The sequence below is a fragment of the Branchiostoma floridae genome, chromosome 11 (assembly GCF_000003815.2).
Source record: "Branchiostoma floridae strain S238N-H82 chromosome 11, Bfl_VNyyK, whole genome shotgun sequence".
Lineage (NCBI taxonomy): Eukaryota > Metazoa > Chordata > Leptocardii > Amphioxiformes > Branchiostomatidae > Branchiostoma > Branchiostoma floridae.
Window position 1 is genome coordinate 14,111,522 of NC_049989.1, and position 14,507 is coordinate 14,126,028.

At 40.0% G+C, this 14,507-nt stretch overlaps 1 protein-coding gene across 3 annotated transcripts in view; it reads right to left on the reverse strand.

The window, feature by feature from the left end:
* Nucleotides 1-1,426: 1,426 nt before the first annotated feature.
* LOC118426758 (protein KIAA0100-like) overlaps nucleotides 1,427-14,507 on the reverse strand; it is a 71,318-nt gene continuing 58,237 nt past the window's right edge. For 2 of the 3 annotated variants that reach the window (XM_035836314.1, XM_035836313.1), the window contains exons 56-65: nucleotides 10,499-10,586; nucleotides 8,785-8,928; nucleotides 8,125-8,156; nucleotides 7,377-7,460; nucleotides 6,114-6,179; nucleotides 5,776-5,847; nucleotides 4,639-4,779; nucleotides 3,360-3,433; nucleotides 2,710-2,749; nucleotides 1,427-2,220 (exon numbers count right to left, since the gene is read on the reverse strand). In XM_035836314.1, coding sequence (XP_035692207.1) covers nucleotides 2,167-2,220; nucleotides 2,710-2,749; nucleotides 3,360-3,433; nucleotides 4,639-4,779; nucleotides 5,776-5,847; nucleotides 6,114-6,179; nucleotides 7,377-7,460; nucleotides 8,125-8,156; nucleotides 8,785-8,928; nucleotides 10,499-10,586 — 795 coding nt within the window. In that variant the 3' untranslated portion in view covers nucleotides 1,427-2,166. The remainder of the gene's footprint in view (nucleotides 2,221-2,709; nucleotides 2,750-3,359; nucleotides 3,434-4,638; nucleotides 4,780-5,775; nucleotides 5,848-6,113; nucleotides 6,180-7,376; nucleotides 7,461-8,124; nucleotides 8,157-8,784; nucleotides 8,929-10,498; nucleotides 10,587-14,507) is intronic. The other variant, XM_035836316.1, reaches the window with a different exon arrangement.

Genomic DNA, 14,507 nt, shown 5'->3' on the forward strand with positions numbered 1-14,507 from the left:
AATGATTCATTTCGTCAACACTCGTGTGGCATACCGCATTTTTCCTATAGTACATTGTTATATTAAATCTAGTGAATGTTAACATGTCAAGAAATCAATACTAAAAGGACGAGAATTCTATATCAAAGTGTACATATGGCCCACAACTGTAACAATAGTTCACCTTTATTCGCGGGGTAGCCTTTATCCGTTGTATTTAACACAGGGGTATTTCGGCATATCAAGTCGACGGAATGTTGTCTAAAACTGCATTATATTGAAAAAAATGCAACTTCAAACCACCACTGTTTTTAGGTACAACGGATATGGGTTACCATGCGAATAAAGGTGAACTAGTGTTACATAATTTTCTTACTGTGAAGAAATGTAGACGGTAGTTTTGTAACCATGAAACTACCTTTCAGATCGTTATTGTTTAGAACATGTTATTTTCAACTTCATATTTCATACATTGTATATTTTCTGATAATAAATAATAGCATTTGTACCTGGAAGTTGCTCATAATCTATGGCGATATATGAATAAAGTAAAATGCTGGTATGACCAAATTTTCTACTCAGATTGACTACATGTATCATAATACATAATATTTACTTACCTGCTTTGATCTCCATATGGGGATTCTTGTGACACCATAAAAAAGCAATAAAAACACCACTTGACACTTATCTAAGCTTGCTTTATTGATCGGATATCCGTTTCAGTTTTTAACAAGATAATTTTTAAGAGGGCCAATTTCTGCCACCCACGTCTATGATATTCATAGTACAAGGAAATAAATACATATAATATTATTCATGGCAGCAATAAAGGTATAATTTTTTTACAATTACCATATGGTAACACATATGACTAAACACCTTTGGCACACGGAAGTATATTCACAGCTTATACAGAAAGGACAAACTGGCACAAAGTGTTGGCCAGGGCTAAACGTTGTAAAGCAAGAATAGGGAAAGGTTGCAGAAATTACCTTCAGGTGAAATACAGAGTTATAGAGTAATAAAACTGGTCAAATTCAGAGCCTAAGGCCACACCAATTTAATTTCTTGGTTCACGGATTTTTTCATAAAAAATATGGAGCGATAGGGAAAAAAATAAAAATAAAAATTGTAAAATGATTGGGGTAAAGATAAGGGCTAATCCAAAACATAAAAGAATAAAAAGTTTTCAGCTTGAAAAAAGTTTCAAAACACTATTATTGTACAGTAACAGCACCTGTTCGTTGAAAATCACAAAAGTAGTGTCAGTTTTTATGTTTGTCTCATTCTTCATGAATGAAAAATTTAACTGCAATAATAATACCCACATTTTAGAGTACTCTAAGGAGCTTATGATATAAAGGCCAATTTGCTACACCAGAAAGTTGGTGAATGGTTTCATTAATGGTGAAAATTTGCTGAGTGGTAATTTTTATTTTTATTCTTTTTTCCAAAAAGTAGGAGCGAGCAAATCCATGAACCAATGAATTAAATTGGTATGGCCTAATGCTTGCCTAAGTACAATTACAATATGCTGGAAAAATTGTCAGGTGATTGTGCCATGCAGCTGCGTCACTGGTTGCTTTTTACCCATGGATGCCTAGTCTCCAGTACTGTTTTTGATAAGTGTGTTGGGTTCTTTCACACATCGAAGCTTTTGACAGATCAATGAATAAACAACTGAAGCTAACAACTTCTCTGCAAATTCTAAGCATAATAAGTACCCAGCAGGGCTAAAACCTCCGCCCTTTGGATTCACAGAATTTGATCCATATGGCAATTTAGTCACACTTTACGTTATCCACATTTACATATGTCTGCAATGTGTCCACTTTTTTTCTCGAATACACTTAAAATTTCATCATAATTACATTTAGCATATACAGACAAAAAATCACTGTAATTTGAAATACTTTGATGAAGATATAGAAAACATTATTTCCTCGAAACATAAAGAACATTTAAACAAAAAAAACTACCTCCAAGAGTGGACATTTGTGTATCTTTTTGTTTTCTCTCCATCGAATAATCTCTCACTCACTCATTCATTCTTTTGATATGAAAATGTAACAGTAATAGACAATAACAATTTTTTACATAATAGAATGGTACAATCAACAGTACTTAAAAACAGATAGGAAGATCCCTTATTTACATTAGATGATATTCTTTAATTTTTTTAGCTCAACTCTTTTTACCAAAGAGCGACTTCTTGCTTGACACCTTTTCTCCACCAAGCTATAATAAGAACATAAAACATTGTTATGATTCGTCATTTTAGAAAATATAACAAACTTATCATAAATACTCAATGCTAATGTTATTCAAACAACTAGGTAACTTATCAAGTTGCTTGAGTAAATTTTGTATTATATTTCATCAACTTATCATATACTTAATGGCATAACATACATTTTTCTGAAGAAAAAAATTAATTTCACTTATACTAAACCTTTTCACAAGTTACGCTATTGCGTAAAAGTACATAAAAATCCACTTAAAAAATTGTAATTTGACCCAAACATTGGAAATGTTCGAAGGTGACACAGTAACGTTACATGTACATAAATGGCAGATAATATTATGCTTTTACTTGAAATAAAAAGTACATAAATTGAGTCTGTGTAGCTCTCCATAGGTCATATGCATATGGCTTTGTTTTCAATACAGCACATGGCATTGAGTACTGAGCTTTAAGTGCAACAACAGTACGGAAAGGAAACTGACCTTTGCTCCCAGCAACAGCCTGGCTTTATCCTCTTCTTCCCTAAGAGTTAACAGAGAGAAAAGTCAATAACCCAAACTGCAAGACCACCTGGACACCTTCTGTATTTAAGTATTCAGGCAAACATACTCCAGAATTTCCGGGAGCCCAGGACGTGATAAGTTCAATAGAGCTTACTTTGATTAGTATTGGTGTTTAATTTGCTATACAACTTGACGTCAATCTTAGTTTTGCATGGACATTTTCTGACACTGTGATGCACACGAAAGAAGAAAACTTTTCCTTTAAATCAAGAAAATTTTCCCAAGCTTCTCACACTTTACCGACCAACAAAAAAACAATCTTCTTGCTTAAGTTGTCCAACCCCTTCATCTATGAAAGTGTTGGACAATTCATCTCCCACTGCATACGAAAAGAAGACAAACCCATCAAATAGTTTAAGTAGATGTAGATTTAGAATAGATTCCTAGATTTCCCTTTTAATTTATCTAGTATGAATGTCATTTCTATATCTATAAATCTCATTTTCCTTCTTTATTAATTATACAATTATGAATAACACTGCTTTACTTTGTTTGCAATTAGCCTTCAGGCATGAACGTGCAATAAAGTTATTATTACTATTTGAATAAAAAGAATGTGTAAGTCTTACTTGGCTAGACTGTCGGGCTCAGAGCTGTCATCTCGACCAATGGAAGACTTCAACCTAAATTTCTCCTTGATAGCCTGTAAGAGCAGACAGCATTGGTCAGAATAACAATCACAAAAACAGTGTTTATTTTCTTTACCATGTCAGTGCGAACAACTCTAACCAATGCTATGTGTGATGAACGTAACTAAACTTCACCATTCTAGTAATGTTATCTACTAGGGGTGGGTAAGGAAAATTTAGGTACGGGTACGGTTCAGGTCCAGAGGATCAGGTCTAGGTCCGGACCTGAACTTGGACCTTATTGTCTGAGAAAAGTTGTCAATGGGAAACACTCAACACATGAAAAAACAGTTTTGTACCGGTGTGCCGTACCGGTATCCACCCCTATTATCTACCATTCCGATTCGGAACTGGCTAGCAGACAACAGGTTACGGTATAACAAACAAGACTTAAAAATTCTATTTTCAAACTCACAAGTTTCTGCAATTTTCTCTTTTCCTTTTCTCCTGTCAACTACTAATCCAAATCGCATATTTCTTCAATAAGTATGTCTAAAAATCTTTCTCTACTTTCATACAATCATACAACTTCCCAACTTCACCCTTAAACTGCCAGAGTTTCAGCACTATAAAATGCTATCGGTGCCAAAAAGAACCCCCCAAACAAGACTAAAGTCCCTAACTTCCGGGGTTTGTGCGCTACGAGGGCGCAAAGTTGCTACTTCGGGGGAATGCGCTATCCTGGATATATCCGGGTGCGGCACACACAGGGCTCTAGCCAGCGTCCGTTTTTCCGTCAATTGACGGAAATTTGCTGCATGTGACAGAAAATTTTTAAACCAATCCGTCAACCTTGACTGACAAAAATTCTTGGTGGAAGCTACAGGCGGCTTGGGGACTCTGTCCACGGCCGTAAAAGCCACACACTGTTTGTCTTGCTATTGTTATGATTGTTGACAATGTGTTTCGGCGCCCTTTCGCATACAATAATCTCATTAAAAAAACATTTTTCAAGGTCTCAGTTCCGTCTTTCTAACTTAATTTTCGCGACAAAGGAAATTGGCTGACGGAAAAAATTCGAGCTGGCTAGAGCCCTGGGCACACAGGACATGTATATGTGAGCCGGATATGTCCGGGTGCGGCACACAGGACAATTGTATATATGAGCCGGATATATCCGGGTGCGGTACACAGGACATGTACATGTATATGTGAGCCCGATATATCCGGGTTTGACAGTTTAAGGCTTAAGGTGATTAATGATCTTCCCCTAACCCACCTGTGACAGAAGTGCGTTCTTGTACTCCTTCTTCAGGATCATGAGGAAGTCCAGCCAGGTGAGGGTCAGGTTGTGATACTCCAGCATGGGCACCAGTAGGGTGAAGTTGTGCACATCCTCAATGTTCTTGTCTTTCTGACCCTACAAAATCAAAAAGACACCAAAGAAATACATTTATCCCAGGTTCAAAATCAGTCCCACTGGATAATAAAAAGACTAAGGAAATCATTTCTATAGCAGGCAACATCTTTGTACGATCAGACTCTGTAAACATTCATTCAGTGACAAGTGTTTGTTTGTTTGTTTATTTTTGTCAGACTGTAACTCTCTCGTATTATATGTTACTTAATGTGTAAATTTTAATAAGTTCGCTTTTATGATGAAACTCTTCGGATGAGCGTACATCCACTATTGTAATTTGGTTTGAAATTTCAGTTTTTGTTTTAACTGCCAAGACCAAATAAAGCGCTCATTTCTCTAGGAATGTGTATATTCTGAATTAGCTAGAAATTCACAATAATGAAAATAAAATTTGTTTAAGTCATTATTGTGGATAATATGTAGCTGATTCAGTCTATACATATTTCTACCAGCCCATGGGACTGACTTCAGACCTGGGCCAAGTTTCTGGTCCCACCATACTCTGCCTCACATCCTGCCACTCTACTACAATATTCAATTAACTATGGGTCCACGTGACACAGTGGTATTGTGTTCGCCTCGTGACCGAGAGGTTGCGGGATCGAATCCGCCTGCCGTGCTGCTGATCTTGTGCCCTTGGGAAAGGCACTTTACATGACAATGGAGGTCCCGTGTCTGGGGAGAGCCATACCCGGGCATGTTAAAGAACCCGCCACATGTGCGATGGTGCAGTGTGAGCGGTTCAAAACCTACAGTACCTTGGCCGCACCTGGGGCAATTACTGTCGTATTGAGGTCAACTGAGTGGCGCCGAATGGCAGCTCGCTCCAGACCCTTGCGATTTAACCCCGCCTATTGTAAGCTCCTCGCAATTCAGCCCCTGGCTGCAAAGAGTGAGTAGTCGGCCCACCCAATAACAATAACAATAACACACTAAAAGTTTTGTATGTCTGTTGTCGGTAGTACATTTTCTTTTAAGATAACCTGACAAGATTACCTTGTAGCTGACACACAGGGGGACCTGTGGGATCTTGATGTACAGAAAAGTGTTGTTCCTTGCTGCTCTTTCCTGTCAAGACAATGTTCAAAATAAAGTGACAACTGGTTCTACAATACTCTCATCTCTATTCACTTTACAAAATTTTATGAATTGTAAAATCAAGAGATTTAAGGTACAATACCACAACGACTGTAACATTTTGTTCAACAGTTTGTCATGTTTTTAACCTAGTTCCTGCAAAGGCTATTTAGGCGATGGTTCTACACTACTACCCGTAGGTTACTTTCTCAACTGTACACAGTGTACATTGCAGGGTAAAAGTAAGAGTGTCCAACCTTCATTTTCTCAATGTCATCCCGGCTTCCAATGGAGGCTTTCCTCAGCAGAGACTTCTTTTGAGGCTGTGAAATGGAAAAAGAAGGGTTACATCACTTACATGTACCTTCATCTGGTTTAGTATTAAAAACAGTTGACTCTAAATATGACATAGTTGGAAATATCAATACAGCTGTGTATATACACAGTCCAAATGCAAACTTGAATGGGGAGGACTAGAAGACATGCAGATGTGTACTGAAACAAAGAAAATATGTCTACTGATTGCATACAGCATTCTGCAGATATCATATAAGAGCTAGGGGGGTGCAGTGCAGCAGTGCAAGCTTCCTGGCACTGCTGACCCCCTATATGTGTCACATTTCAAAAGGGAATAGATCAAGCATCCCAAAAAGCACTTCACGTACAGCCAGCATTCAGTAAGCTTCACACTGCATGGATCTAAAATGTTTCATATAGCTCAGATGAGCTTCCATGCAAATCACCATTAGATAACATTACATAAAACTTTACTAAGACAGACAAAACTGGAACATAGAATGGCAAAAATACTCCAGAATGCATGGCAACAAGTGCACAACAATGAGAATTGTGAGAAAACAAAGACTCAACAAAAGCCTATGGGAACATAAAGACCACAATGTAAAAGGTTTGTGCACATGCAACTGTGACGAATAATGGTAAGTGCAACGGGTACATGCGGATGCAAAACAAGCTTATAGATACGTTCCGACTCTTAGTAAAAATAAATTCATCCATTTTCAGAAGGTTGAGCCCTATGCTATTACAGAAACCATGTCATCTGAAACAAAATCTGTTTGCAAAGCATCAACTTCATAAGTGGAAAACAGCCTCTAACTAAATAAACAGTAGTGTTTGTTTTGCACACGATTTTTAGTTAGAGCCCAACCTGTCTATAGAGACCGTGCCAAGTTGGCCACTATAGACAGGTGGTCACTATAGTTGGGAATCTTAATGTTTGTATCAATTGGAAAATAAACCAAGGCACCATCAAAAAGTGGTCACATTGGCCAAGTGGGCCTAATGTAGAGGTCATCACCAAAAGTACATGTTTGACTGCACATGCATGTATGTAAGATGAAAAAAAAATAATAGCAAACAGATTTTGTTCAGCCAACAACATCCAAAACAACAGACGAGCCTTAACGCATGAAGAGCAAGGATGGGAGCATGACAACGACAAGACAGAAGCTGTGCATGCGGACAGGGACCACACGATGATGCCATGCAGTGGTCAGTACCCTGGTGGACGGCTGTGTGGAGTCTCTCGCTGCTGCGGGCTGTTGTTCATCTATAGATCCAGAGCGGACATGTACACCTACAGTCTACAGGAGGGAAAAGGCAATAGAGAAACGCTACAAGTGCCTCTTACACACTGGAAACGTTAATACTGAAATCTAGGTCCTGCATTTGATAACTAGTTCAGAAAATAAGGCCTTTTGGAAAATACAGGAGAATACCTACAAGACAAAGTATGACTCAGATATTCGTGATTGTCATAGGTTCGATAATCAGAGAAAGTACGGCCTGTGAACAATACAGGAGGATAACTACAAGAAAAAGTATATCACATTCACATTTTAATGATAGTCAAACATTCATGCAATGTGCAGCATCCAAGATTTCATCTTAGAACTTTCATGTAGTGCTAAAATCTAATGAGAGTCCTGGAAAAATAAACTGCATGTAAAGAGAACAGGAGCTTGTTTGGAAACATCATGTCATTACTTATTTAAAAGTAAAAACACTTATAAGATATAAAATATATTAACAGACATGGAGAGTATTTTACCTGATCTAGTAATGGAACATAAGCAGGTCAATCTATATTCAAGATGTAGATAAAATTCACACAAAATTTGTCAGACAAAAAATATTGAAATACAGCATCATCAAGTTTTTGGTTTGCTTTGTGTGCAATAGAAACACAGTATAAACTTTATCTTTGGAAGCTTCTAAAGCTAGATAACAGATGTAAGTTTCTCTTACCGTTGCTTGTGGTTCTGCCTCAAACTCCCCAGCTGTAGAAAATGATGTGACATAGATGTTAACTATCATGTTGGCAGGATTACAAAAGACTTGAGGTTTCCTACCTGGCTAAATTGGCATTTTTACCTTCCATTGTTTTCTCATTATCAAATTAAGAAAGAATGGAGTCATACGAATATTGATAGATGGGCATGAAAGAATTCTTGAATTACAGAAGAATTACATCAGGTTTTCTTGCCCCTAATAGAAACTTTTTTCTATGAGAAAATACAGCACTTTGGTAAATACCACTGGAATGAAACTTTGTTTTTCATGTGCAAAATGATGAAAGCTACAAACTCAAGTACGGACATCTTGATATCTTCTGATGATCTGTAGTTATTAGAAAATATTATTAATTGTTTTCATCGAATTAAAGAATTGCTTAACTTAACATAAGCTCTAACTTAAAACTAACTTCTATAAGGCAATACATTAGATTGCCTCTCAAAATGACAAGTCCCAAGGTGTCTAAGTCTAGTGTGAAGTGTTCTACAGTCTAGTGTGAAGTGTTCTACAGTCTAGTGTCAAGTATTCTACAGTCTAGTTTCAGGTGTTCTACAGTCTAATTTTCAGCACCAAGGGCATTACCATATCTATTATAATGTGAAAAAACCATACCTTGTGAACTGGTCTCCTCTCCTTCATCCACATTCCTTCCTGGGAAGAAGAAGGTCATCATGGTACGGAAGAAGCGATAGGTCAGCTGGATGGTCACTGGCACTACGTTCACCTCAAAATGCTCCTTCACAGAAATGCCTCCAACTGGAATACAGACACACATGTACAATACAACCTCATAGATACGGAAGAAACTAGACAGGCAACATTTTTGAAAAAAATGCAGGATGTGGGCGAAGGGAAAAGAAAGAAAAAATCCCAAGAAAAGAAGCAACAAGAAAGGCAACATTTTCGCGAAAATGCAGCAAAAAGAAAAAAAAATTAAAAACATTATCTGTACACGGATTCGATCCCGGAGCGTTGGTTTACCACGTGTGAATAATACCAATGAGCCAGTGCTACAACATGTTACAATTGCACGTTTTAACAGGTATACAAATGTATTGCGTTGCTTGAACACGTCCGTTCACCGTTGAATTTGCAAGATTCCAAGGTCCAATGTTCTGAAGATAACGTTTTTGTGTGAAAATTTATCAATCTCGTTCATTCCATGGCGGGCAACTTCTTCCTTGAGCGCCTGTTTGGTCGTCTCAGCTGCTATAGTATTGTCAAACTGCATGCCGAATGCCATTTTGTGTCCTGTGCGTTGATTGGTTCAGTTCTGCGTACACTCGAGACAGTCCGCGACTTTGTCCCAATCAAAAAGCTGGAAACGCGGAGTATATGTTGACAGCTTCCATTTTTTCTGAGTTCTGATTGGCTATTATCAAAGTCGATGCTGATTGTGTTCTGTGCGTTGATAGGTTCACCTCTGACGTAAAACCGAGAAAGTGCGACTGTAAGCCAATCAAAAAGCTTGAAACATGGAGCGCATGTTTACAGCTTCCATTTTTTCTGATTTCCGGTTGGAATATGCAAATATCTGAGGAAAAACTAAATGTTGGGCTTCGCCCACATAAGAAAGGATCAAGTGACCATGTAGCCCTTGTGGTTACTGTAAATGCAGAAATTTTTTAGGTGGTTTTATGTTTGCGGTTTTTGCTTTGCAACTTCCCCGCGAACTTAAAACCACCATGAACATTTTTCCATGGCAGTAAGAGACTACAGTGCATGGTGCTACTGCGAACTCAAAATCACAAACAGTCCTTTATCCCGCTAACGCAAAATTAAATCCCTGAAAACTTAAATGCATTTACAGTACCATGGGTGCTACCTAATGTTGCCATTTAATGCTATTTGATGAGCTATCTATAATCACCAAGTTGCACTAGACAGACAACAGAGGCCATTATATACCAAGGAACTCTTGGATGGAGTGTGTCAAGAAAGACATAAAAGTGGGCAGCAACATCAGTGTAGACCCACTAGACAGAACTGCGTGGAAATGCAGTAATGAAAACTAGCCTACTGCTGCCCACCCGACTCAGGGACCCCAAAAGCAACTGTAATCAAATGCAGGATACTACTATACTACTGCTGGTCAAGTAAAAATGCTCAAAGCAATTTTCTCAGCTAATGTACAGAAACAGACAGTTGATGAATTGATGTCGTTCCATCTTGATCAAACATCTGAGGCTACAATAGCCTAGATTTCAGCACTAGGGACAGCACCACAACCTAGCATATTAAACACTGCTTAATATTACATTGTATGAGTGGCCATATAAGAGCAATCTGGGGCATGATATTTCAATAGCATGAAAGAGCAGCCTACCTGTCCCTTTCTCTCTACTGAAGGCCCGTAGAGCCTTCCGATGAGTGTGTTTGCGATCCAGACTCGACACTTGTGGCCGTAGTACATCCTGTGTGAATATGTAGAGCATGTTAAAGAAATAAGTATGCATAAAGTATTTACCCTTTTGACACCCAATGCCTCAGAAGGATACAAGGCATATGTTGACATTATTTCATCTCCAACGAATCTATCCGTCTTACAACAAAACAGGAGCCAATCAGTGCCAGAATTGCCAAACAATGGCTGACTTTCTTAGGACATGCGTCCAGAGCAACCCCGCCGCAAGAGGTGATCAAACTGACATCCCCGATCCATCCATGACAAACCCGATCCATCATGGAAGCGCCCCAGAGGCCGCCCAAAAGGGAGATGGGAAGATCAGGTTTTCAACACACTCCAGGAGCTGGGGGTCCCCAGATCCTTCTGGACTGTCTATGCCCAGTGCAGAACAACGTGGTGAGAACTGTCCGAACTGTTTGTAGCTGCCACGCATCACCCCCCAATTCAAGCAAACGATTGATTCATTGAAGGTAGGGAGACTTGAATCTGAAAGACCTGATTCTTAATCTCTGAACCTGCAATCAAAAAGCTATGAGGAGAATTCACCATTGTGAAGGGATTTTGCAGAGGAAATACAAAAAGTGTGGCAATGAAAAAGCATTGCCATGGCGACGGTAATATTGTTTGACTTTTTTGTAACGTATTGTATTGTATGTTGATAGAGATGATTGAGGAATTGTATGCTTGGTAAGTCATGATGATGTTCCGGGCTGTATGTGCTAGTGTCGTAGTGTCGCGATACGTTGGCTTAATGTACTGTGTAGTATGATGTTGTTGATACACAAGTTAAGTATTATCATGAAGAAATATCAATACAATTAAACTAAAATTAATATGATTATGTCAAACATGCTACATGTTACATTGATATTTTGCAATAATCTGCGCCTGGCCAGATAAGTGTTTATGGCAGCGGTTCCAAGGAATCAAGGCATCTGGCCAATGCTGCAATGTTGATGTAGGTATATGAATAAGCCATTCTATAACATCTGCTCGAAGATCAAGAGCTAAACGACCTTCTGTGGCATACAGGGAGATAGAAAGTTACGGTAGGTTGGTACTTGCGGGTAAAAACTTCTCGGTTCAGTTGAAATACGGGTCAAAGTTATGTGCGTTTCGTGGATCTTTTTCCCTGGGAGACAACCGGGATCGAGCCTGGTTACCACACCGTAGCCCGATCTCAATATCTATCGTGCAGGGGTCTGGCAGGATGACTGTAGAATGGCTCTCCAATGCCCTTGGTCAGAGAGAGGAGAACCTAGGATTGATAACCACCCCAGGTAGCCAGCTACAACACACCACAGTTGGTCAGCAGGCTATTGTAGTAGCGAATCAGGGACTAGATATGGCTCAAGGGTGTAATGAGCTATTTTTCAAAATAACAGCAGAACTTTAAGGCTGGAACTTTGTAAGGTCCACCTGCCCTTTCCCCCAAAAGGGTAGCGATAACTCCTTCGGATTAAACTCCCCCGGAGCGCTAATGTGAGATCGGCGGGCTGACTGGCTTGGTTCCCCGAACTAAACTCGCTAGCTACCCGGTCCTGTCTGGCTCCCAGGGTATGGATCTTGAAACGTGCTAACTGTGATTAAAACGCAAACGGACACTCCTTCGTCGGGATTTTCCTATTTTGGAATACTCCCCTTGGAAGTAGGGCATGATCATGATACAGAAGCCACTCTTCATGCCGACTTAGTTTTGTTCCGTGCTACTCAGTGTACATGACGACCTGTTCGATATGTGCCCTGGTGGTTTGTGATCTAGACGAGAGTCCTGTTTACGTCTGCCCTCTAAAGGATTTCTTATCCCGAACTTTATTCTTTATCCAAAAAAGGACTTCCGGGCCCTTGTCCCAAGAATTTTTCTAGCTTTTTTTTCCATACGTCCACGTTTTCGTGCAGCGACCTAGCGATGAACGTTTTGGGGGCCCAGAAGGATAGTGAGGTCGGGTTTACGTCAAACTGAAGGGTTTACTTCCTATGCCGGGACACGTGTTCGTCGGGCCCATGCCGGCCACGGGGTGCCACCTCCCCGCTTGCCGCTTGGTGACGTGGGTGGCCGGGCCCTTATCGGAAGCTGGGCGCTCCAGGGAGAACATGAGATGGGGCATCTTAGTTTAAGGTTATGTCAGGAGGAGGAAGAGACATGTCATCCTTTTGGGTAAGCGTGATTATCGTCGCGATGGTTCTGCTCTGTTCTGTGAGTGTGAGTGGTTCTGTTCTAGTGATCAGTGGCGGTTTGTTTACATCTCCGTGAAGGGGGGGGGGGGGCGATTATGTGGTACTTATTTCCTCGAGGCCCTCCCTCATGGATGCCTTTGGTTATCACTTATCAGTAACGCATATTTTATTCTGATCTAAACAAACACAGAAACGCTAAACCATGTGTATAACGGTGGGGCACTACATCCTCTAATCAAACCTCGTTGTGACTAGGACGTCCTCTCTTACTTGTCTAATATTTCTTCAAAACATTTACATCTTTCCAAATTATGCCTAACAACAGTTATGGGAAGACCAGTATAGGATTCCATAAGAAATGAACCGTTAAACGCTGTTATGTGACCTTTGACCTTATAAAATACAACACGGCTGATCTCATTGTCCATATTTCACCTTGAATTAAGTTAAACAATTATAACCGTCCACAATGCCCCATCTGCAAGACCGAGCTGAAGTTAGCAGCCCGTTTACCAGCACCAGTTGTGGCACGTAGACACCACGCACTCGCAGTTGCACGTACGTCGGTTTGTACCCTTAGCTTTAAAATGGTTAGACCAGTCCTGCTATGTATCTCAAGAACATCTTGATGTTTGAGTCTACACGACATGAAGAGTGTATTCATGTTTACTGTACTATACCTTGGACATTTTGTATCAAACACCCTAAGGTGCAACACGGTATCTTTAAGCTATACTACGTAATGTTTGGACAATACAGTATGTTTTTTGTTGGGTTTCGCCTGCGTGCCTGTCTTGATCAGGCGGTCCAGGGCGCGACTCATCTTTAAGTCGATCATACATGAATGTTGTGATCGAGGCACACCTCTCGTAGCTTTCTTAGCCCGGCTTGCACCGAATGGTTCTACAACTTACATAGAAATAAACGTTAAAAGGGGAAAATTTGTCATAACATGCCGGACTCAGTCCTGCATGGGGCTAATAAGTCGTGTATGTGTAGAGAGTCGTGAGCATGACAGGCCCATTTGTCACACCGACTCAAAGGGTGACTACCACATTCCAAACCAAAGATACTGTAAGTCGACAACGCATGATGAGTGTGTTCATGTTTACTGTGCACTTGGGGAAGTTTGTATCAAACACCTTAAGGTGCAGCAAAGTAACAGTAAAGATCACGGCGCTGCAATCCATGAAGATCGAGCGGGTACAAAAATAACCTGGAATCCAGTCTACCGTGGATTGGCCAGGCTAACTTCGGGACAGGAGAGTCTTTCCACCGCCGGGGTCATATACAATGACAGCAGACGAAAAACCAAAATACTAGTAGTGCAATTTGGTGAAATTTCACCACATTCGCAAGCGTGCCTCTATTGTCTCTCACCGGACGTTTGTATCATGTATCTGTCTCGTGATATGTTCTGGTACTTCCCACTTGTGGCTATGCCTTGTTTGTTCATTCTCAACTTTCTGTGATGAATGTGAGCACTCATTTGTTAGACATGAAAATGACGTCTAAAATAATAGGTACAACGACACCTGGAGGCATAATAAGATCTTCACCTTACGGAGACTCATGATCAGCATAGAAAACTTAGTTTCTACGTGTTGTCGGGCGTGTACGGGGGTTGAAGTCTGTAATCATTACTGCTTTCGTTGGGTGTTTGGTCAACGCTGCGATATCAAAATTCCCCCGTTACCTATTTATACAATCAAGGATAAAACCTTACAAATGTGCCTACAAGAGGGTGGTA